General features: G+C 32.8%; 1 protein-coding gene and 1 long non-coding RNA gene across 4 annotated transcripts in view; both read left to right on the forward strand.

Moving 5' to 3' along the window:
• Positions 1-26,559, forward strand: part of LOC132758051 (SWI/SNF-related matrix-associated actin-dependent regulator of chromatin subfamily A-like protein 1) — a 32,897-nt gene continuing 6,338 nt past the window's right edge. Inside the window, exons 1-10 of one of the 3 annotated variants that reach the window (XM_060749567.1) lie at positions 1-125; positions 3,053-4,101; positions 5,395-5,445; positions 6,430-6,613; positions 9,339-9,489; positions 10,878-11,039; positions 13,473-13,538; positions 23,198-23,335; positions 23,679-23,758; positions 24,725-24,857. In XM_060749567.1, coding sequence (XP_060605550.1) covers positions 3,063-4,101; positions 5,395-5,445; positions 6,430-6,613; positions 9,339-9,489; positions 10,878-11,039; positions 13,473-13,538; positions 23,198-23,335; positions 23,679-23,758; positions 24,725-24,857 — 2,004 coding nt within the window. In that variant the 5' untranslated portion in view covers positions 1-125; positions 3,053-3,062. Of the gene's footprint in view, positions 135-177; positions 373-3,052; positions 4,102-5,394; positions 5,446-6,429; positions 6,614-9,338; positions 9,490-10,877; positions 11,040-13,472; positions 13,539-23,197; positions 23,336-23,678; positions 23,759-24,724; positions 24,858-26,559 lie in introns of those variants that run through there. The other 2 variants (XM_060749566.1, XM_060749568.1) reach the window with 2 other exon arrangements.
• LOC132758050 (uncharacterized) lies at positions 18,442-22,048 on the forward strand. Its single transcript, XR_009629528.1, has 3 exons — positions 18,442-18,834; positions 19,669-19,825; positions 20,101-22,048. It is a non-coding gene; the product is annotated as an uncharacterized LOC132758050 (long non-coding RNA).

The following is a 26,559-nucleotide window of genomic DNA, read 5'->3' on the forward strand; positions in this document are numbered from 1 at the left end:
GTGAATCGTCACTTAAGTGGAGCGAGTCGTAATGGAGCGAACTGTAATTTGAGCGAATCGCTTTTTTTGTCTGCTTCGTTTCTGAAAGAGTGATCAGGATATTTGTTGATATACAAGTCTAATGGGTGAGCCAGGTTGTCATTTGTAAGATCCAGTAAGGCTTAAAATTATCGGATACTATAAATCTGCCAAATATGATACCGTTCGAAATGGACAAACAAAAAAAATTAACAAAGTAGATGTGTAATCGGATGTAAAAAGATATTAGGATATCATTCGTTTTCTTTATAGATGTCTAAAATGAACAGATGGATTTAGCTTATAAAAGTATCTACTGGTGCCTCATTTTTCCGTGGTAACCATATTTCCAAGGTATTGGGTATAAACAGTCTCAAGGGCCTCATAGACTCCATGCACCTGCCAGGAGTTTTTTAACACTGTCTTATTTTAATTGAAATGTAACAAATACAACTGAGGAAGTGGAAGTGGCTTGACATACGGCTAGCCAAAGTTCTAGCCGTAAGTGAGTCATGTACAGCTAGCCAGGACACGCTGTATTGTCTAACCGTACGGCGCTTTTCAAAATTATATGAAAGTCAAAAATGCATATGTTATTTTAGGATGACGGACAAAACCCCACACCTCAAAATTCTATAGAATGTGCAAAATCCTACACCTTCAATTTTATAGAGGGGACATAACCCGACACTTTATTACTAATACGGGGAAGTCAAAGGCTTTGGCTTGCCCGGCTATAGACTACACGTGTATATTTAAAAGAAAATGAAATAAAAAACAATTAAAAAATATATAGAATTCTATACCTATCAATGAAATTTTCAGTGTCAGTTCTAGTCGGGCGCCGCCATTTACAATGTAATGCAATGATAATAGGCGGGGTATTCCGATAACGGAACAAATCTCAACTTTTCGGATAAATGATAATGGTCGAGTGTTCCGAGTGAAAACGGAAGCGGTGCATATAATACCGAATGACACCTTTAAAACGGAAAGAATGAAAGGAATTTTTAACGACTTCCCCGTTCATAGGATTTGCCTAATTTCATATAAAGTATAGACTTTTGACTGACAATAAAATAAGTAACATTGTTGACATTTTGAATAATTAATTTTAATTAAGATTAATGAATGCTTACACTTTGATTTTATTTAACAGTTTGTAATATTTGAATGCTTACTCTTTGATTTTTATGTAACAGTTTGTAAAATTTGTATAGTCTATTATCATTTAATCATATTGTATTGTATATTGAAATTTAATATATCACATTAACTATATATATCATTAACTATCATGATCAAAGGAACTATGTTAAATAATTAAAGTATCTATATCAAACTTTAGTAAATATTCTGTTTTATTCTTTTTGACATGATCAAAATCATATGAATTGTATGGTTTTATAACAAATAATTAGGTACTCTATAAAACTGAAGGTGTGGGGTTTTGTCCACTATAAAATTTTGAGGTGTGGGGTTTTGACATGTGGGGTTTTGTCCTACATTCGTTATTTTACGTCTTTAAACAAGGATTTTAACCAAGAAACAGCAAATGTTGTTTTGGATTTTATACAAGGTGGTTGCAGCACTGATGTTTCAACGCTCTTCAAGCTCTTCATATTAAGTTCATTTATCATTTTTGAGACACTACTATATAGTCATAATCATTAAAAATATATCTAGCAGCTGATCTTTGGACTTGCTCTATCTTATGAATTAAGTATTTCTGCCAAGGATGCCAAACTATGAAGCATTATTCAACCTGAGGAGGCTCTGAGGTCTAACATAGGTCTTATATTCAGTTTCCTTTATCTTTTTATTTGGGGTTTTAACATACTTCTAATGAACTAGGGATTTATTTGCTTTAGATGTAATATTGTTTATATGTTTGGTCCATGAAAGGTGTTGACTTATAGTGACTCTTTAAGTATTTTGCTTTTTGGATTGAGTTGAACATGTTGAATGTTATGGAGGGTATAAGGAAATATTACAGGGTTTCTTTTTCTTGTTATCCTGAGGACTTCACATTTATCAGGGTTAAACTCCATGGACCAGTCTTTTTCCCATATTTCTAAAGCATGTAGGTCATCTTGGAGGGTTTGGGCATCTTGTTTAGATCTGATGGTTAGGTAGACAACAGTATCATCTGGTCAATGGTCACCGTCACTTTGCTACAGTAAAGAAAGTATGAATATTTCATCTTTGTCCTCTCAAGCTTACAAGGAAAAAGAACATTCAGTTGCAGTTGAATAACATCAATTGAAATCATTTACATAATTGTTATAATAATCCTTTTTAGTTTCAAAAAGTTTAATCTTCAACACCTTTAATAATGAAAAAAAGCACCAAAAATAATTGCTGTTGAGTATACATGTAGAAGTTTATCCATCATTGAAGAAGTTTGCATGAACGGTGAAACGATTTCCAAAATAAGGTCACTATCCAAGGTCCATAACTTCAAATAGCATGGATTTTGACAGAATTATGATCCTTTTTGAACTTAGAAAATTCTTGATGTAACATCTACTGAAGGTGAGAAATCACTTCATAATCATAACCATTGGTTACGGTCAAAGACACATAATTCTAACATGGATTTTGACTGAATTATGGCCCTTTTTGAACTTTGAAAATTCTTGTTTATAGTTATAGTGTTACTTGCAACATTATTATTCAAAACAACTATAGTGATTCACTTGAAACTTTATATGTGTTTGCGTAATCATAATTGAAGGTCACTGTCCAAGGTATTGTAACTATCATGATACAACTAAGATATCCTGATACTAACATGATACATTTTCATCTTATACAGGAAAACTATTGAAATATTATCAAATGTTCCAATATGAATATTGATTTTATTTCTTTCCTTTTTTAAAGAGAAATTTTGCTAAAAGTTTTGGAAAATCATTATTTTTGAAGTGGGGATTGTGACCTTATTTCTACCCCAAAATTACCCTTGCCCCACAAGCAAAAAAAAATTGAAAAAACATATATGTTTTATTATTATTATTAGTTTTAATTTCAGATGATGTACCATGTCTGCTAAATTAACAGTGGAACAACTGAAAAGAATAGAAGAAAACAAAAGAAAAGCCCTTGCTAAAAGAGCTGGGAAATTGCAACAGACCACTAGTCATGTGACCACAGGCTTTAATAAAACACAAAATGAGGCAAAGTCCTCATTAACTTGTAGTTCCACACATGAATTCACAAAACAAGATGAGAAAAATAGGGGAAACATCTACCATGGAAATAATTCATCTGTTCGTACAACAGATTCTGTATCAACAGGATTTGTGTCTTCAAAAAATTCACCTGGAAACTGTATATCAAAAACACAAGACAGACAGGTAGAAGAAACTAATTTCAAAGCCACTGTAGTTGGAGTCAAAAAAGTTCAATCAGTGTTAAAACCACCTGTTGGTTTAATTAGTTCAAATTGTGGTGAAGTCAGTGGCAGACGTGCCTCTGTTCCTTCAAGTAATATTAATCAAGCACATAATTCAGATCTTTCTGAGAAAAGTGCAAAACGTGAAACATCAGGCGATGTTACTTTATCAACAAAGACTTATACAGAGCCTACAGGGACAAGCATTGATTTTGCAAGATTGCAAGGCAATAGTGTTTCAAATGATAAACAATCAGCAAGTGGTGTCTCAAACACACAAATAGATTATGACAAAATTGAGCAAAACAGATTAAAAGCTTTGGCCAAAAGAGCTGAAAAATTGAACAAAAGTCCTGGAAAAACAATACTGGCATCCTCAAATTGTGTCAACAATGCTAGTAAGGGAATTCAACAACCTTCATCGTCTAACAATGTAACTACACTGTCAAACAATGTCAATTCAAATATTTCAAGTTCTTCAACAAATTTGAGAAGCGAACTAAGCACTCTTCAAAGTGGTACCAGTAATGAATCAAGCAGTTCTGGTCAGAACATATTCTCAAAATTTTCTGGTACCCCTGTTAAAGGGGGATGTTTCCTGGTATCTAGGGACAGGTTTGAGGTGAAAGTCGGTTACAGTGCACCACTCATAGAATTGTTCAAAACCATGAAAACAAAAATTTATGGTAAGTCATTTATCTCATTTATTAGAAACCTTGCATTATCTATTGACAAAATGTTTTGTGTCAAGAAAATGCTTTTGCAAAAGGAAGTTCTAGCCGTACGTGAGTCACGTACGGCTAGCCACAACACACTGTATTAGCTAGACGTATGGCACTTTTCAAAATTATATGGAAGCCGAAAATGCATATGTTGTTTTATGGATTTTAACCAAGAAAAAAGAGCGTTTAGTTTCAGTTGAATAACACCAATTGAAATAGTTTACGCAATTTTGGTTATTATACTTTTTTGGTAATAAGTTTAATTTTCGACACCTTATTAAATGAAAAACCACCGAAAATAATTGTGGTTCAGCTCTGATAATTGCTTAATAAATTCAATTACCGACAGTATAGAAGTTAAGAAAAGTTTGCATGTTCTGTGGAACGCTTTCTAAAATTCCCTGGATAGGCTTTAATAAAGGCTAATTGATTGTGCTTTTATGTTCGACATTTATCTACTGTATTTAAAAGATATACCATTGTTTTTGCAGTTTTTTTCGTTTTTTTTTCAATGTTCTTTTTATTTATTTATTCCACTCCGATCATGTCGTTATGAAAAAGCTTCTTTTGCCGTTATGATTATTTATCCGATCCATGGATGTGCTTAATTAACAAAAATGATTTAATAATTCATCTTTCATTCAAATAAAACAACAAATCATAAGCATGAAAATCAACGACGTTATAACTTATAACATGCAATTTTGAAACTTTTATCAAGATTTTGTTTGTTTACTTGTTTCATTTTACGCCTTTTCCCAACAGTATTTCAGTCATATAGGCGGGTAGTTTCATAACCATCGTTCCTGGAGAAAGATTACTAACGCCTGTTCGTATTCATTTTTTTTTTACAAAATGGCGGAGCATCTTTATTAAAGTGAACACACGAGGACAAATGGGAGGACTTGGTTAAAATCCTTGTTTAAAGACACAAAATAACATATGCAATTCGTCTTCCATATAATTTTGAAAAGTGCCGTACGGCTAGACAATACAGTGCGTCCTGGCTAGTCGTACGTGACTCACATACGACTAGAACTTTTGGCTAGCCCGTACGGCTAGCCACTTCCTTTGCAAAAGCTTCGAAGATAATAGAATTGTTTCTTTCAAATAAATTTGGTATTTTTTCCCGAAGCTGGAAAACCGTGTAAGCAGTTTGATCATAGCTAATTGTTTTGAGTGGTTTACAAATTTTAGGGAGGAAAAAAAGTATCAAACTAATGCAGATGTTTAAAGTGTCATTGTGTATATATTTAGATGCTGTTACAAAGAAGTGGTCATTCAAGTTGTCAGAATACAATAGTTTCAGTGAGTATAAACATTTTTTTTCCTCAAGGTAATGAAAAGAATTTCAACATTGTTACTTTGATCATTTAACTTGGAGTAAAAGACACATGTTTCAATAACAGTTATTTCCCGTCATGTTCTTTAATAATTATGTCAATAATGGAAATAACTGTTATGTAAATGATTTTTTCCCTTTCCTGAAAGTTATTACCATCTCTTTTATGAAAATTGTTATTTTCTTGTAATGGAAGTAACTGTATATTTTTTCCCCTTTATTTCAAGTGTCTGTGTTTAAAAAAATGGCTATTACCCTTTAATTGAAGGACATGTGTACTTAAATTGGTTATTCCCCTTAAATGGAAGTATATCCATACTATTTATTATTTGTCAATTATCATGTAAATGTAATACTTATAAATAAAATATTGTTTAAACTAAATGGAAGTATATATGATCATAAATTGGTTATTTCACTTTAATATTAGTAATTGCTATTGGGTGAGACTGCCATTAGCAATTGATGTTTTTACTATTTTGTTTTGTTTTGAAAGCTTAAGCTATGAAATTTTGAATAGATGCACATTTATAGATGCAAAATTAAACTTTGACACTTGTTGATCTAAATTTTGATCCATGATCTACTTCTTGTAAACGAAGATTACACTATGAATTTTGGACTTATTGCACAGTTTCAGTGCATAATTGAACTTTGATTTGGTTGACCTAGTTTTCAACATAATGTCTTTCATCCATGATTCTAAGTCTTCAATGTTATCAGCCTTCTGTTATATTGAGCCTTAAACTCAGGTGAGAGATATAGGGCCATCATGGCCCTCTTGTCAATAGAAACTAAATGTATGTTTCTTTTAAGTAGAAACTGTTTAAAACTTAGAGTTTAACAATTATTGTTTTGTAGTTTATTCTGAAATTTTAGTAAAAATTAAAGTTTGAAATGAATGATTTTTTTTCTGTTCAATTATTTGAATACTACTTTAACTTTTGCAGTAAATGCTGTCAGGAATCTGAAACCTGCTGTGGACATAGAACCATTCCCTAAAGCCATCCTTGCCACTTTTAGTGCTCAAATAAGGGGAGATGATTGCCCTAAAGTGACATCAATTGCTGATTTATCAAGGGTAGAACAGAGTTTAGTCAACTCGCTAATGTCATTCCAGAGAGAAGGTGTAAAGTAAGTCAGCCATTATAAGATAGGGTTTAGGGGTTTACAGGGCTTTTTTCCCCCTTCAATATCACTCACAACCCTTAAAACTCAAGTAAAGTTCTTCATAATCAAGCAGTCTTCCCTTAAAATTCAATTAACATCAAGTTTTTAGCTCACCTGTCACAAAGTGACAGGTTGAGCTTTTGTGATCGCTTTTCGACCGGCGTCCGTCCGTAAACTTTTGCTTTAAATGACATCTCCTCATAAACCACTAGGCCAATTTCATCCAAACTTCTTAGGAATGTTCCTTTTATGGTCACCTTTAAAAATTGTTCAAAGAATTTAATTCCATGCAGAACTCTGGTTGCCATGGCAACCGAAAGAAAAACCTTTAAAAATCTTCTTTTAAAGAATCCAAAGAGCTAGAGCTAAGATATTTAACATGAAACATCTTCTAATGGGTGTCTACCAAGTTTGTTCAAATAAAAGCCCTGGGGTCAAAATTGGCCCCGCCCCAGGGGGTCATTGATTATCCTTATATGTGTATAGCAAAAACTTAAAAAATCTTCTTTGAAAAAACCCAAATAGCTAGAGTTAAGATATTAAGCATGAAACATCTTCTAGTAAGTGTCTACAAAGTTTGTTCAGATAAAAGCCCTGGGGTCAAATTTGGCCCCGCCCCAGGGTCATTGATTTTCCTTATTTGTGTATAGCAAAAACTTAAAAATCTTCTTTGAAAAAACCCTAATAGCTAGAGTTAAGATATTAAGCATGAAAGATCTTCTAGTAAGTGTCTACAAAGTTTGTTCAAATTAAAGCCCTGGGGTCAAAACTGGTCCCGCCCCAGGGGTGTCATTGTTTTTATGTTTTATATGTGTACAGTAAAAACTTAAAAAATCTTTTTTTAAAAAACCCAATCAGCTAGAGCTAAGATGTTTAGCATGAAACATCTTATGGGTGTCTACCAAGTTTGGCCCTGCCGGGGGGGGGGGGAAGGACAGGGTGGGGGAGGGGGTTTGAGATCATTGTTTTTCATTATTTGTGTGTAGTAAAAACTTAACATCATGAAACATCTTCTAATGGGTGTCATCCAAGTTTGTTCAAATAAAAGCCCTGGGGTTTAAACTGGCCCTGCTCCGGGGGGCCTATATACAGGTGAGCGACCTCAGGGCCATCATGGCCCTCTTGTTATGCCCCCACAATGTGGGAGCATACAGCGTTGCACTTGTCCGTCCGTCCCTCAGTCCGTCATGTGTCCCGAAATCTTGTGAACGCAACTCCTCTTAAACCGGTTGGCAGATTTTGCTTAAACTTACAGGGATGAACAACCTTAATGTGTAGATGGTAGTAAAGGAAGGAATTTTCACTGCGACCAAATTTAACAGAATTATGGCCCTTTGTTGATTTTTTCACTAGATACTAAGTAGAAATTTTGTGAACGCAACTCCTCTTAAACCGCATGGCAGATTTTGCTTAAACTTACAGGGATGAACAACCTTAATGTGTAGATGGTAGTAAAGGAAGGAATTTTTGCTGCGACCAAATTTAACAGAATTAAGGCCCTTTGTTGATTTTTTCACTATATACTATGTAGAAATTTTGTGAACGCAACTCCTCTTAAACTGGATGGCAGATTTTGCTTAAACTTACAGGGATGAACAACCTTAAGGTGAAGATGGTAGTAAAGGAAGGAATTTTTGCTGCGACCAAATTTTACAGAATAATGGCCCTTTGTTGATTTTTTCACTATATACTATATAGAAATTTTGTGAATGCAACTCCTCTTAAACCGGATGGCAGATTTTGCTTAAACTTCCAAGGATGAACAACCTTTATGTGTAGATGGCAGTAAAGGAAGGAATTTTCGCTGCAACCAAATTTAACAGAATTATGGCCCTTTGTTGTTTTTTTCATTATATACTATGTAGAAATTTTGTGAACGCAACTCCTCTTAAACCAGATGGCAGATTTTGCTTAAACTTCCAGGGATTAACAACCTTAATGTGTAAATGGTAGTAAAGGTAGGAATTTTTGCTGCGACCAAATTTAACAGAATTATGGCCGTTTGTTGATTTTTAGTTTTCAACTTGTGGCACATGTAGTCCAAAAAATATTTGACCTAGAGTCATAAGATTGACAGAACAGTGGCGTGTGGGGGCATCCGTGTCCTATGGACACATTTCTAGTTTGCTTCTTTTTTTAAATTGACTACATCTTTAGCCAATAAAATTTAAGTTCAATAAATCCTGTGACTTAATTGATCTACAGGCGTTCTGTAACACTGATATGGTAGTCCTTCCCAATTTCTAGTTTTTTCTTCTGTTCTAATGCAACTACATGTAGATTCTAATCATGGTAGATTTTTCAGTCTTGAAATTTAAATTCAGTGGTTTTCGTGATAACATAGTTAAGGTCATGGACTTCAAACCACTTGCCCCTCAGCACTGTAGGTTCGAACCTCACCATGATTTTTGATGATTTTGAAAACGATCCAGCTATGATACTGAATGTTGATGATTCTACTCAGGTGCCCGATTGAGCCTGAAATAATGCACGGAGGGGCACCTGTGGCTTCATCTACCATTGGGTAGAAAGTGGCCATATGATCTCTACTCTGTTTGTGCTTTGTAAAACCCAACCAGTAGAAAAATAAAGAAAGTCAAATGCGTAATTTTTTCAATCTTGAAAGTCAAACTCATCTGATAAATAAATCAAATAAATTAAAATATCAATTGTTTGTTGTTATAAACAGTTTTGGGATACACAAGAATGGTAGAGTGTTAATAGCAGATGACATGGGACTTGGGAAAACGATACAGGCTATCTGTCTATCTTGTTACTACAGAGCTGAATGGCCGTTACTTGTTGTGGTACCTTCTTCTGTCAGATTTGATTGGGCACAGGTAAACATAACGTTTTTTTTTGTTGTTTTTTTAAATTCAATGTTTTTTAAATTCAATGTATCAGTATGCTAAGAGTGATTTTCCTTATAACTTTATAGTCTATTTTTACATTACATTCGAGCCGCGTCACAACAAAACCAACGCGGATGCGCAGGCTGGTCTGGATACATGCTGGTCTCAAACACATAACGTTGGTTTTGTCATGACACGGCTCATTTTATATGGACTCCATCACAGTGATAGTATGAAAAAAAGCCATAACACCAACTTGATGATGAATGTTGAGCAAAAATGATGTTGGTACGGTCCATTTTAACAATTTTATTATACACATGTATCTAGTTTTTTTGTTTTTTTTTGTTCTTTAGTTTAAACGTGGCGGAGTTATCTGTCTAGATAATAAAGAATTAAAATTTGTACAGTATAACCTGTGCAGAGCGACACTTTTGTTGTTTCTGAGGTGGTAATGGTGTTGGTAGTTTTCACTCCGGACCACGGCAGTAAGCCACATTGAATTAACCAGACCACAGTTCAGCAATCGCATTGTTCCTGGGCATGCTGTCAAACTATTTATCAGTACTAGTTGCTTTCACTTTCACAAGAAACTGATTACTTCTGTACATGCCATAGCAGAGGTGCAGTGTGATTGACTGTAGAAAGGATTTCATGATCAATCACAATGAATGTGACCTGCACCGTCCGGGAATCAAACCCGGGTCGCCTGATTCACAGTCCAATGCTCTACCTATCGAGCTAACTGGACGGCTTTCTTTAGAGGTGTTGCTTTAGAGAGGTTAAATTTATTGCGAATGTTTACTTTGGGAAGAAATATTACTGTAGTTGTTAAGAGGTAATTGCTTTGAGAAGTTGTTGCTGTGTTATTTTGTAAGCAATGTTTAACATACAAAAATGAGGCCTGTGTGAGGCCTGTAGTTTTAACTTAAACATCTGAATATTATTAAAAGTTATTACACAAAATCTGATAGCAAAAAGGTATAGAAAAATGCTTGCCGATAAGGAAAGTGTTTGCATGTATTTACGACCATACCAACATAATCATAGCCTTTGAGTGATATTTTAACCTTGTGAGATATTGCCCTGAACTTATTTACTGTAATAAATATTGAAATATGTGAAAAATACAGTGGTCAAGTTGTCTATACATGATACATGTTATCATTGTAAGAAGTATTTTACATATGGAATAATTCCTGGACTTTGTTTGTTGCCGAAAATGTTAACATTACACTGAATTTATAACTTTAAGAAACACATGTATGTCCTCTTACAAATTAGGTCAAATTCAATATTGTATGAATGTTTTATGCCAACAGTGTACATGTCTTTTTTTCTGTTTTTCACTTTAGTTTATACAAAATTTCTTACAGAACTTTCAGCGATGGGTTCCCTCCCTTGATCCACAGAGTATAAATGTTGTGGTAACAGGCAAGGACAGCTGTACTTCTGGTCTAATTAACATTCTTAGTTATGATCTGATGGCACGAAAAGCAGACGTCCTGAAAAACAAAAGATTTCAAATTGTCATCATGGTACGATAGTTGTTGTTATTTTATTAGCTCAACTATTCGAAGAATATGAGAGCTATTGTAGTCGCCCCGGCGTCGGCGTCAGCGTCCGCGTTGGAGTCTGCGTTGGTTAAAGTTTTTTGTAAAGTCAAATATCTCAATTATTACTTGAGATATTCAATTGAAACTTACAATACTTATTTATAGTAACAAGGTACATCAGATTGACAAGTTGGATAACTCTGCCTACAATATTGACAGAATTATGCCCCTTTTTAACTTAGAAATTTTGGTTTAAGTTTTTTGTAAAGTCAGATATCTCAATTATTGCTTGAGATATTCAATTGAAACTTACAATACTTATTTATAGTAACAAGGGACATCAGATTGACAAGTTGGATAACTCTGCCTACAATATTGACAGAATAATGCCCCTTTTTAACTTAAAAATTTTGGTTAAAGTTTTTTGTAAAGTCAAATATCTCAATTATTGCTTGAGATATTCAATTGAAACTTACAATACTTATTTATAGTAACAAGGTACATCAGATTGACAAGTTGGATAACTCTGCCTACAATATTGACAGAATTATGCCCCTTTTTAACTTAGAAATTTTGGTCAAAGTTTTTTGTAAAGTCAAATATCTCAATTATTGCTTGAGATATTCAATTGAAACTTACAATACTTATTTATAGTAACAAGGGACATCAGATTGACAAGTTGGATAACTCTGCCTACAATATTGACAGAATAATGCCCCTTTTTAACTTAAAAATTTTGGTTAAAGTTTTTTGTAAAGTCAAATATCTCAATTATTGCTTGAGATATTCAATTGAAACTTACAATACTTATTTATAGTAACAAGGTACATCAGATTGACAAGTTGGATAACTCTGCCTACAATATTGACAGAATTATGCCCCTTTTTAACTTAGAAATTTTGGTTAAAGTTTTTTTGTAAAGTCAAATATCTCAATTATTGCTTGAGATATTCAATTGAAATTTAAAATACTTTTTTATAGTAACAATGTACATCAGTTTGCAAAATTGCATCACTCTGCCTGCAGTAGTTGCAGAATTATTTGCCCCTTTGAAACTTAGAATTGTATGTCACTGACCAAGTTCCATAACTCTATCTTGCATTAAGGCTGATTCATATCCCCTTTTCTACTTTAAGTCTCTTGGTTTATGTTTACATGCAAGTTTTACATATCTCAATTACTATTAAAGATATTTATTAAAAACTTCACATATGCATTTAGGGTCATAATTGTAGGTCACTGACAAAGAGCCATAATTCTATCATGTATTTAGGCTGATTTTTCTCCCCTTTTTCAACTTAGAAATTCATGGTAAAGTTTTGCTTGTAAGCTGTTATCTCAATAACTACTGAAGGGTTTGTGCCTTTTTTGGGACACTTTTATGCATTCATAATATTAAAGCAGTGATTTACTTGATAAAACATCTTAATAACAAGCCTTTGTACCTTTTCTGTCAAATTTATGTATTCATAGGTAATTAGTATTTTTATACTCAATAAAACACCCTTGTGACATTACCTTCCGAAAAGTCAAGCCAATACTGTATAATTAGACTCTCTCTAAGGCCTATAACATGAATTTATAAAAAAAAATTAGCCCTTTTGTGAACTTAAAATTTTTTACATTATCAAGCACTTAGAATAGTCGAGCGTGCTGTCCTACCGACAGCTCTTGTTATGATTATAAAGTCTATTACATCGTCACTTACCAAGCCGAGTTTGTGTAATGGATTCGCCGTATTTTGAAATGGAAATATTTCGTTGTAAGTTTAGGGGATCTCAAATTATGAAAAATGATTGAGCAGCCAAAAGTACATGACTTGGTTGGATGTCTCTCATTGACAGATGGGCCTCACCCTGTATTGTACTTATAGGGCTCTAATTTTGTAGTAAGCACTTAAATATTCAAAACCTTAATTTTCTTCCTTGCCTTTAAATTATAAATAGATAATTTATTAAATTATAACCGGATAATTCATATAATGTATGTTTTGTGTGAATTCCAATATTTTAGATAGTTTATAACATGCAGTGTTAATTTAAGGACCATTTTTGTTTTTGTGAGGTTTGTCTATGAACAACCTTAAATTCATGGACAATCTCGGTGTTTAACCTTTTTTTCCAGCAAAATTTGTTAAAATGGACTTATAGTGCTTTGAATTTGAAGAAGTCTGTTGTGTATATTAAAGATTAAAATGTGAAATTAAAGTTTACCTACATTCAGTACAAATTCTGATCAGACTGTAAAGATATGCAGGTGTGTCAGGATTTATTATATCCTAGTGTCTTAGGCAAATTGTAATCACCTTTAACTACCAGAGAGACAAAGTGTAATAAATGGGGACTGATTTAAATGTTTGTAAGTTAACCCATGTTGTCATTCAAGTAAACCCCTGTTGTATTTGATTTAATTCAGGATGAGTCACATTTATTGAAGAATTATAAGACTGCAAGATGTAAAGCTGCCCTTCCTCTGTTACAGGTTAGTCAGATATATATTTCCATGTAAATTTTTATTATATGACTTACAATTTTTAGCTCACCTGTCAAAAAGTGACAGGGTGAGCTTTTGTGATCGCTTTTCTCCGTTGTCCGTCCGTCGTCCGTCTGTCGTCCGACGTCCGTAAACTTTACTTTAAATGACATCTCCTCATAAACCACTAAGCCAATTTCATCCAAACTTCACAGGAATGTTCCTTTGGTGGTCACCTTTAAAAATTGTTCAAAGAATTTAATTCCATGCAGAACTCTGGTTGCCATGGCAACCAAAAGAAAAAACTTAAAATATCTTCTTCTAAAAAACCCAAAGTGCTAGAGCTTAGATTTTTGGCATGAAACATCTTCTGGTGAGTGTCTACCAAGTTTGTTCAAATAAAAGCCCTTGGGTCAAAATTGGCCCCGCCCCAGGGGGTCATTGATTTTCCCTATATGCATATAGTAAAAACTTAAAAATTCTTCTTTTAAAGAACCAAAAGAGCTAGAGCTAAGATATTTAGCATGAAACATCTTCTAATGGATGTCTACCAAGTTTGTTCAAATAAAAGCCCTGGGGTCAAAATTGGCTCCGCCCCAGGGGGTCATTGATTTTCCCTATATACATATACAGTGTGGCCATACCACGTGACATTGACGTCATTTTCGGCATCATTTCCAAGACAAATGTTGCTCGATTCGGAAAAGAAAATAGCCGTAAATATTTTATTTCTCTACCAATTTCTTTGGGATATGCACCAGTCTACGGGGAAAAATGTAAGCTTTCCACAGAATATTGGATATTTGTCCGTTTATAAGACGTTTTGTCAAACACTTTGCATAACCTTGGAAGTTGCTTGTATCAGAGCGGGCTTCAGTTGCAAGTTATTTCGTTTTCTGGCGTTATCTGGTCTACGCCATGAATAAAAAGTCAGGTTTACACCAACCGGGAGTACGGATGGCAAAACTCTACCTTAATATGTTCATATTTTTATTATGAATGACATAAATCATATATTTTTCTTCAATTGTCAATTCTGGCACCAGTTCCAAGTCGAAAAAAAGGACTACAGTTTAAAGCAGATTTTAGAATCCGTTGCAAATGCAAAGCAACATGCCTACCGTTCTCTTTCTATAATTATGTTAACCATGAAACACATTTTATTTACTATACAATTTACATAAACACAAATTAATATTTAAATGATTTTTACTCGCTGCGCTATAAGTGATTTTAAAAGTCGTAAAATTGTTGTCTGTACTTGTAAAGAAATTGATTTGCTCTTTAATCATTGTTCTTTCACGGTAATGATTATGAAAAATCTATTTGTGTCATATCACAATACTAAACGTGGAATAGAAAACATAAACCCTAAATATCGCCCAAAACGGCAAAATTGAAAATGTTGATTGACTTAGCTAGCCTGTCCAATGAACGTGCACATTCAGGATCACTTCGATTTGTATGCTCTGAATAAGGGTTACGCCTCAACGCGGCAATTTTAAAGTAAAAAAAAGAGCTATTTATACGTATAACCATATACATGTATATATAAAGAACCTGTAGCAATGTTTTAGTATGATAGATTCAGATTTTTAACACAGTGGCACTCGTTGATAAAAAAATATTTTTACATCCTGTTTTCATACCCACGGTAACCGTTTTTCGTGAACTGGATATAACTTCGTTAACTTAAGAACACTATTAAATACTATCTATTTTATAATTGCATTTATTTCTGTTGATAAACTGCATATCTGACAAATTTAGTTAATTATATCAGTCAACTCAGCTTTATCAGAGAGCTCACCAATATACATTGTAAAGAGAGGAAGGGAACGGAATATTTATGGTTTGAAAAGATTTAAATTGAGTAGGACCTTTTTAACCATTATGTCTCTTTCAACTGAATAAAAAACGATAGGGCTATTTGGGACTATTTTTTATCGATGTGGTCATTGGCTGTAAATGCATGGATTATTACACGCGGCATGACCTGCAGATGTCCTCAACTGGCTTTTTGTAGCATTTTAAAATTTAAAAATGGACCACACATTAAAATCTAAAACAAGATAAGCATGACGCATATACCAAATAAGTGAATTATCTGATATGTAAATAAAGCAGAAAGTCATTTGACAGTTGAAGGATAAAAATTGAATATACTCTTCAAATGTAATCGCAATTTTTGTAAGCTTTGTCAGTGTCATATGGACCCTAGTCTTAGATCTTGCCGATGTTGCTATTACAGATGTTAATGTAAATATTTATATAATTATTGATAATCATTGTTATTTCCGTCTTTTTGAATGTTTTGTTTTCAAGAAATTTGACTGTGATCGATGGCTATTGGTTTGTAAAATCATTTATCTGTTTACTATTTTCTACTTTGTTTACTCCACATGGCGTCCATTCTCGTTCTTATTCATGGCTATTTTGGGTCTTTTTGATAAATAGAGAATCATAAGTAATGCAACTAAGTAACAATACTATCAGATTTACACGGCAAAGTTCCAAGTTCAAATTGTGATTTCGTTTATCAAACTCTATAGAAATTTATTATACAACAATTCCAGAAAAAATATAAACCTTTTAAAAGTCTCTCTTTTGAGGTCAGAAAAACCTATTTGTCACATTCACGAGTGTCATTGTTTGTCAGTAACGACTTTTTATTCATGGCGTAGACCAGATAACGCCAGAAAACGAAATAACTTGCAACTGAAGCCCGCTCTAATACAAGCATCTTTCAAGGTTATGCAAAGTGTTTGATAAAATGGCTTATAAACTGACGAATATCCAATATTCTGTGGAAAGCTTATATTTTTCCCCGTAGACTGGTGCATATCCCAAAGAAATTGGTAGAGAAATAAAATATTTACGGCTATTTTCTTGTCCGAATCGAGCAATATTTGTCTTGGAAATGATGCCGAAAATGACGTCAATGTCACGTGGTATGGCCACACTGATATAGTAAAAACTTAAAAAATCTTCTTTTAAAGAACCCAAAGAGCTAGAGCTAAGATATTTAGCATGAAACATCTTCTAATGGGTGTCTACCAAGTTTGTTCAAATAAAAGCCCTGGGGTCAAAATTGGCCCCGCCCCAGGGGGTCATTGATTTTCCCTATATGCATATAGTAAAAACTTAAAAAATCTTCTTTTAAAGAACCCGAATAGCTAGAGTTTAGATATTAAGCATGAAACATTTTCTAGTAAGTGTCTAGAAAGATTGTTCAAATAAAAGCCCTGGGTTCAAAACTGGCCCTGCCCCAGGTGTGTCATTGTTTTAAACTATATGTGTAAAGAAAAAACTTTAAAAAATCTTCTTTTAAAAATCCCAATGAGCTAGACCTTAGATGTTTAGCATGAAACATCTTCTAATGGTTGTCTACAAAGTTTGTTCAAATAAAAGCCCCGGGCTTTAAACTGGCCTTGCTCCGGGGGGCCTATGTACAGGTGAGCGACTTCAGGGCCATCATGGCCCTCTTGTCTCTTGTTGTGATTGGTTGAGACACTGTCACATGACAGTCTGTAGAAAGTCTCATTTACCTTACCTCTAGTTGTTGTTCATGTAAACATATCTGTATCATAAAGCCTGGCCAATTGTTAATGGCTTTATGGAATCAGAATTATGGGTACCAACCAACCATTCATGAACAATGTTGCTTAAGTTAAACATACAGTGTAAACCACAGTTTCAGACAGCTGTCTATCTAACACAAATGCAACATTGAAATGAAAAGGTGTTTGGCTTCCCATCCTGAGAAACATTTATGTCCTTCAGAAAATCCTTCATTCAAATGCTTAAAAAAACCTGTGGATTAAACTTTTTTGGTCTGCATATTACAGGGTTATTTGTCTGAAAACAGATTATCCATACATGTGATAAATTAAATGGGCCAAATCTGGATTTTCAGCTGGATTTTGAGGCTCAAAACTGGATTTTTTTATTGACTCGAATTTCAATGCGTGTTTGGCACATTTGGTTCAAAGAATCTACATTACCCTCAAAATCATTAAATGATTATACTTTTTATGATTTTTTTGTTGATCAATATTAATGTATTTCACCAAAAAATAAATAGATAAATAAATAAGTGTAGTCATACAGGCTATTTCTAAAACAGTCACATTTTCACATTTCATTATTTTCAGTTTGAAAAATTATATCTGTCTTTGCAGTCATACAATAATTGGCTAATAATTTAAAACACAAGCTATTTGAAAACGTGCAACAACTATTTATGAACATAAGACTCTGACAGTAAAAGTATTCGTATTCAAAATAAATGCAAGAATCGTTCCGTTAATTTAATCCACATTTTTGCCTCGATGATTGTGTAATTCCTAAACAAAACAAAAAAATTACCCACTCACTAAAAATAGGTTAATTAGACATGGTTTTGCCGCATCTCAAACAGGTTTTTGAATGATCCACTTTAAATGATTCTGCACACCTTTAATCTTTATCAGTGCGGCACTAATCAAAGAAAATCAAAGGTTGAGCCGAATTCATACATGTAAATTTACAGGGTCGTTTTGATGACGTAGCGTGTAATACCTACTGCCAAATTATAACAGGTCAATTGACTGGCACACAACATGTGTTAAGTTAAACATGTGAAAATAACTTTGGGTGATGGAACTGTTTATTACGTCACCTTGCTCAACATTGAATCCGCTATAATTTAGGATATGGACAGATAACAATCAATGCCTGGAGTTTAGATACAGGTGCTGTGTTTGATTTTTTTTATGTTGATTTTTTTTTGAATATCGGGAATTCAAGCTGTAATATCGGGAATCTGGATCAGTGTCGAAATATCGGGATTTTTTATGTGTGATTATCGGAGAATCTTATTTACCATATCAACAATTATATTCTGGTTCTATAGTAAAACAGTTACTATATGTGTAGTGGAATGCAAAAATGGGGCTTCTTGACGTTGACGTCGTTATCGAGAAAATGCGAGATCTTTGACGCCATTTTTTCCTCATTATTTTTCCGTTCGTCTGGCAGTAAAACAGCGCTTAATTATATAATAAATGACTTGTCAGCACATTGGATCCTAATTCATACAGAGTAATCAACGGCAAAAATAATTTGCTACCGTTCATCCTATGACAGCAAGTAAAATTATCACGGGAAAAGATTTTTACGAGGACCACTGATTACGTCATCTGACATTGATTGTTGATAAAATATTGGTGAATTGATTCGATGTTTTGCGGTGTTTTAAAGAATATTTTACACTGACAACGTCTGCTTTGACAAAACTTATATATAACTGGATTATTCGGGTTAGGTGAGTATTTATTTTTTCTAGTATTTTTGCTTAAATATGTATTTTATCGGAAAATAATTATACCCGGAAGTAGAAACAATTGCAGTTCCTGGACAACGGTTTGTTGATAGCAACATGGAAAATGGCAGCCAAGTAATTATTTACTCAAAGCAATTAAACCAATATTTATGTAATTAATCTCTTAGAAAAAACAATCATCAAAGTGAGGAAATTCAAGATTTTCAAGAATTTTAATCTTTACTTTCTTCCATGCATACTGTTACTGTGTACAGTACATGACTGTAATGATGTATGAGAATAAAAATTTGAGCTGTTGAAAACTTGTATCCCAAAAGTGAAAATATATCTCTGGCTCCATTGTTTGAGCTGTTTAAATTTTTCAGATCTTTAAAATTAAAAATATGGAGATGTTGCAGTTTCCATAATTTCTCATAACCAGAATCAATAAATGGAGGGTATTGAATGAGTGCATAGACATATATTTTTTCATTGACACAACTAGATTATAGTGTAACGCTTACATGTAGCATGTATTTACACTATGTTTCTGTAAGGCATATGATGTCACATCAAAATGTTTGTTCACACTTAGAAGCACATCAATGAATACCTAAGCCTGAACTTGTTTGAAATGATTTAACTAATATTTTAATTAAAAAAAAGTCACAGCCCTATGACAAGCTTTCTAGAAAGGTAACTTATTAAAGGAATAATATCTGCAGGTGTCTTATTAGCAAAACATGAGGACCTCAGGAAAATCTGTCTGTTCTATAAATTGTAAAAACTGTATATCAATAAAACATAATTTATAAATTTAACTACTGTACATTTCAGGCACTTCACCATGCACTCTTGATGTAAAGTACTCCAACCTTTGGGATTATGCCCAACAAGTGCACTTTTCCTATCATTCTCAACCGGTTGGTCCAATATGTTTTAGGATACCAAGAATTAAAGTTCCATGTGTTTGGTGTTTGTGTAGAGGGATCAGGTTAGTTTGCCCATAACATTTTTTGACATATTTTTTCCTGTGCATATATATTGTAAAAACATGTTTAAAAATATTATCAAGGTAGATCCTATATTTTTTTCTTGTCAGATGTGTTCCTTTGCCATGAATTTTATTATTATTCTCCTATGCCATAGTATTTTCAGTTACAAGAAGAATATTCAGTTACATATAATCTTAATTTTAAGTATTATTTACTTAAGTACTATTTATATCCTATGCAAACATTTTAAATTTCCAATTTATATGTATTTTAGGACTTCATGGAAGTGTCAGTCTCAACATGCTTGGTACTTTTATATCTGGAAAGTGAAGAAACAATGCAACAGGTTGCCTAAGTGTACTGTCCTGAAGTCATCAAGATATGGGCACAATATCCTACAGCTTATAGATGATCCAGAAAATCCCTAGGAAGTCATTTCTTAAGTTAAGCCCTCAAACTGTTATCCAAATACCACCATTTTTGTGCAAGTGCAATGGAGCCAAGTGTTATAACATGTAAAGAATATGTTAACTCTGTGGAGGTAAAAATGTATTTACAGAAACAATTGCCTCCCAGAGGTCTTTTACCTGAAGTACAGTAATGATGCAGCAAGACATTAGTATCTATTTGAACAAATTGGGCAGTTCTTCAAATCTGACATAGCTAAAATACTGTGTGGCCAAAACCAGTTATCCCGAAAACAGAAATAAAGTTGGATATTAACAATTATGTGAAAAAGGTGGAAGGAGAAAGAGCAGTCTTTTACTCTTGAGTATAACTGGAGTTCCTATAAAATAGTGGTCATGTATGGACTGTCATTATTTTCTTCATTTCAAATATAGCTTATGATACAAGTAGATGCTTCATAAGATAAGACTGCAAGTGTGTTGCATAACTGGTGCTCTAAGGACTAATGCTATATTAACAAGTGTGTGGATCATTGATGCATAGATATTATTTAATGGCTGCCTATATTATTTTTGGATGTCAGTTTACCAGTTACTAATTTCCATCATTTTTACAAAATGTTTATTAGATTAAGTTTAGTGTAATACAACATTTGTCATTTTACTCTAAGTTATAGAATTCTATTGAACCTATACATGTTATGAATTGATCAACTGTTAACTGATCTTAAGCTTTGATCTAGATTGAAAATGACTGTATGAAAATGTAAAGTAACATTAAGCTTCTGTACTTGTCAAATTTTAAACATTTTATAGTTGTAGAATATGAAAAATACTTTATCTATTACAATGATAGGTCAGTTGAATTTTTATGTTGATATTAGTGTAGAATCACATTGTAAATTATCACCAATCCTTAAAATTGTTAAAAGAAGCAGCAAAATCAAAGAATATTCAATGGTAGCTAGGCAACCAATATTCCCTTCAGTTGGGAAGGATTTTAAACAGGTGCATCATAATAAAAATACTTTATATGTTTGATCACATTGTAAATAATTGAAAAATAATCATCACTAAGTTGTAAAATATTAAAATATAGAACCTTAAATGTACCTGAAATAAATGTTGTGAACATGATATTAGAAGTATCATTTTTAATTTATATTATTAAGGAATGGTGAGGCAGGCTGTTCTCTGAATACCTTATTAAGTTCAGTTACACATTATTTGTGGTATTGTTTTCATTTTTTTATAATAGCACAAATTGCTATTTTTAACTAATTTGTAATCTTCTGTATGCCTGTAAAAATTTGGAAATTTATGAAAAAAATAATAATTATTCATTGGTTGCTAAGCAACCTAATTATATGCAGAGACAGTTTTAAGTAAGAAACATTTTTTTGTAGGAATTATCTTTATGTCATTTTAATTAAATATAATGCTAGTTAATTCAAAGTCCTTACTTTGTTGTGAAACAGTGTAGTTAACACCAGATGTTACTGAACATACTTTTATGAAATTATGTATATTATCTATATAAATTCAAAACCTATAGTAAAGTGAGTTTAAGGATACTTTGATCTAAGAACTATTATTATTTAAGATTGTATTTGCAGTTTTAATAGTTGTAATTTGTTTTTTGTAATCATGCTGCTTTGTTCATGGTATTTTGAGATCTTTTTTAATCAAACTTAAAATTTGTAAAATTTAAAAGGAAATTATGGAAGATATTGTGGTTGCTTGGCAACACTGATTAATTTTTACTTATTGCTTAGGTATTATGTAAATCAGTTATACAGCAGATAGATATATTTATGTAATATGGAAAGCCACAGTGATTTGATCAAATGCTTATTGGTTATTGTAAAACATACAGAGCAATATTCATGGCAAAAATACTGAGTTCTGCTAAAATTTGCATGACTTACTAACACTAGTCAAGTATACAGAACATGGATTGTATGTTATATCTTCAATGGAAAATTATTGACAAGTAATTAATAGGCATTGTTTATAATTTTATTGAAAATTTATTTATTTCTGCTGCTTTGTTAACTGTATTTTACCAAGAAATTTGTATATTTACAAAATAAATTACAAAAATTTAGAATATTCCATGGTTGCTATGTAACAGAATATAGCTTCCTTCATGTTGTATTTTGTGTAATTATGCCCTTTATTTAGTGTTACTACCTTTGATGATGTTATACTTGAGTCGTCTTTCATTTACTGTTGTATTAAACTGTTGTCTGCTGTCAGAGTAAATATCTGAATAAAGTTAATAAATGAATGATAAATGGACACTGTGTTTAGTTCTTTGAAGTTGTATTATGATATCTCTCAACAGTAATATGTCCTGTTAACACTGTAGAAATGCAATAGAACCATTTGCAAATGTGAAAGAAGAATATATTTTCTTATTGATACTTGCAAGTGTTATAAAATAAACCTAGCACACATAACTTTTTTACACGAAAAAAGGCCAGAAAGAAACCAGGAATAGGTCCGTTGCTAGGCAACATAATGTAAATGATGCTTTAATTATGGTGGCTGTATTCCAAAAATATTCTACAACATTTATTAACTTTAATAACATAAAACAATTTTTTCACAAAATTCATTTTAGCTTCAAAAGTTGTTTTCCTCATGCACCTTTAAACATCTCAAAGATCAAAGATTTTGATGTGTATTTTTAATTACTTACTGGACACCATACTCACAAAATTATGTATATCTTTGTAAATAAGAAAGACACGACCTTCAAATTTTCAGGAATTACTTCTGATATTTCATAGATTTAGAAAATTAAAAAAAGTGAAAATCAAAAATTTGGTCAAGAAACCCCATTTTTGCATTCCATGACACATATGAAGAATTCTGGTCTTGGCTAATGTGCTATTCACCTTGTCATCCTACAATAATTTTTTTATACCGGTATATACAATTTCAGTTCGTACATTTCAGAACGCCCGGCGTGTACTGTTGTTGAGTGGCACACCAGCTTTATCCCGGCCTTCTGAACTGTTCACTCAGATTGATGCAGTGTGTCCATATCTCTTCAAGTTCCATGATTTCGGTGTGAGATATTGTGCGGGAACAAAGGTTTGTATTTAAATACAATGTGAATGAAAATGCATAATAAATAACCTTTAACCTTTACATTCCTGGGATACACCTGTTTTACTAGTTATCATGATGATGAATAGGGTTTCATTTATAATTACATGTATTAAAATTGATATCTTGGGAAATCTTAGCAATTTATTATGTGTATAAAAATAAATATGATTTTTAACATAGTTTTTTGTCTGAAAGTGAAGGTATCTCAAAGTGATAGATTTATTTAATTTGTTCAAGTTTTACATGATTATTATTGCTTGATATGTTGTTCTTCAATGGGTCAACTTTACCTAATTTATTGTGTTATCATTTACTTGTATTTTAGTTACCATGGGGATGGGATTACTCAGGATCTTCAAACATGGCAGAGTTACAGATTGTTCTTGAAGAGAAAATTATGATTAGGTGATGATTAAATATTTATTACAACATAATTTGTATCATTTCCAAATTAAGCCCCCAAAAAAAATAAAATAAAAAAAAATTTAAAAAATAAGATACAATTATAACAATTTCATAGGTATAAAATATATGGTTTATATTAAAGGCTTAAGTTGTCAAAAGCATCAGATATGACACGCCTCCAGATGAGCCAAAATATTTCAAGAAAATCAATATTGAGAAATATATACATTTTAAGAAAGGTAAAAACATTCAAGATCCATGTTAAGTGCGGTTTAAAATTCTGCAGTATTTTATCACCATATTTCTACTGCGTTACTAACGCAGTAAGGGCTGTTTTTGCATAATTATGTTGATCACTTTTTGGTAATTTTCTTGGATTGTAAGTGCCAATTGCATTATGGAAATTACTTTATTTGTACACCTCACAATATTTTACTTTTAAATACATTTCTAAAATTTTCATGAAAATTGACATGAATCTGGAGGCGTGCTGCTTTAAAGCAAATAACAACACATTTTATCACTTGTATATGAAATCACATTCAAAGTTGATGTGCATTTTCTAATGAAATAACAAAAGTAGGCCTAAACAAAAGTAATATAAATATCAGTTTACAGTATGATTGTGTAGGAGTCTAAAAACTTACAGACACACTTTCCAATCCAATCCTTTAACTAGACAATGTTAAGAAATCAGTGCAAGCTTTCTTGTTCAAGTAACAATGTCTTGTGCCTGACTGTGTTTGAAACCACACAATCAGGAATCCTTCTATTCCTTGTTTGACATATTCGTATCTAGGTATTATCGCCACAAATAGTAATATCATATGTAGCATAACACATAAATCTTATTTAGTGTGTTTTATTTATGTGTTTTTTTTGTATGTATGCTGAGAAATTATAATTATAAAATAGGACATACATGTAATTAAATAATTAAATATATTATATTTGAAACATTTTCAGGCGTTTAAAGAAAGATGTGCTAACAGAGTTGCCAGATAAGATACGTCAGATGATTCTACTAGACCCAAGCTCCATTAAGATCACTAAAGATCTGAAGACCGCTTCCAGTACTATGGCTAGTGGAAACCTAAAGGTTAGAGTAGTAGACAAACTTTATATATACAGAAAATCAAACCATTTTTAGCTCGACTATTCGATAAGAATAAGTAGAGCTATTGTAGTCACCCGAGCGTCGGCGTCGGCGTAACCACTTATGTTAAAGTTTTTGTAATAGTTCAAATATTTTCAAAGTCCATTGACATATGGCTTTGAAACTTTGCACACTTGTTCACCATCATTACCCCAACCTGTAGACAGGAGGAGGTAACTCTATCAAGCATTTTGACAGAATTATGCCCCTTTTTCAACTTAGAATTTATGTTAAAGTTTTTGTAATACCTCAAATATTTTCAAAGTCCATTGACATATGGCTTTGAAACTTTGCACACTTGTTCACCATCATGACCCCAACCTCTAGACAGGAGGAGGTAACTGTATCAAGCATTTTGACAGAATTATGCCCCTTTTTCGACTTAGAATTTACGTTAAAGTTTTTGTAATAGTTCAAATATTTTCAATCTCCATTGACATATGGCTTTGAAACTTTGCACACTTGTTCGCCATCATGACCCCAACCTGTAGATAGGAGGAGGTAACTCTATCAAGCATTTTGACAGAATTATGCCCCTTTTTTGACTTAGAATTTACGTTAAAGTTTTTGTAATAGTTCAAATATTTTCAAAGTCCATTGACATATGGCTTTGAAACTTTGCACACTTGTTCACCATCATGACACCAACCTGTAGACAGGAGGAGGTAACTCTATCAAGCATTTTGACAGAATCATGCCCCTTTTTCGACTTAGAATTTACGTTAAAGTTTTTGTAATAGTTCAAATATTTTCAAAGTCCATTGACATATGGCTTTGAAACTTTGCACACTTGTTCACCATCATGACCCCAACCTGTAAACAGGAGTAGGTAACTGTATCAAGCATTATTTTTTACTATCAAGCACTAGAATAGTCGAGCGTTGCTGTCCTACCGACAGCTCTTGTTTAGCTCACCTGTCACAAAGTGACAGGGTGAGCTTTTGTGATCGCTTTTCATCCGGCGTCTGTCCGTCGTCCGTCCGTCCGTCGTCCGTCCGTAAACTTTTACTTCTAGTGAGTATCTACCAAGTTTGTTCAAATAAAAGCCCTTGGGTCAAAATTGGCTCCGCCCAAGGGGGTCTTTGATTTTCCCTATATGCATATAGTAAAAACTTAAAAGATCTTCTTTTAAAGAACCTAAAGAGCTACAACTAAGATATTTAGCATGAAACATCTTTTAATGAGTGTCTACCAAGTTTGTTCAAATAAAAGCTCTGGGGTCAAAATTGGCCCCACCCAAGGGGGTCATTGATTTTCCCTATATGCATATAGTAAAAACTTAAAAAATCTTCTTTTAAAGAACTTGAAGAGCTAGAGCTAAGATATTTAGAATGAAACATGTTCTAATTGGTGTCTACCAAGTTTGTTCAAATAAAAGCCCTGGGGTCACAATTGGCCCCGCCCGGGGGTCATTGATTTTCCTTATAATATTATGTATTTAGCAAAAACTTAAAAAATCTTCTTTGAAAAAACCCAAATAGCTGGAGTTTAGATATTAAGCATGAAACATCTTCTAGTGAGTGTCTACAAAGTTTGTTCAAATAAAAACCCTGGAGTCAAAGTTGGCCCCGTCCCAGGTGTAATTGATTTTCCTTATATTTGTATAGCAAAAACCAAAAAAATCTTCTTTGAAAAGAACCCAAAT

The sequence above is a fragment of the Ruditapes philippinarum genome, unplaced genomic scaffold (assembly GCF_026571515.1).
Source record: "Ruditapes philippinarum isolate M1 unplaced genomic scaffold, ASM2657151v2 ctg5272_1_1_1_1, whole genome shotgun sequence".
Taxonomy (NCBI): domain Eukaryota; kingdom Metazoa; phylum Mollusca; class Bivalvia; order Venerida; family Veneridae; genus Ruditapes; species Ruditapes philippinarum.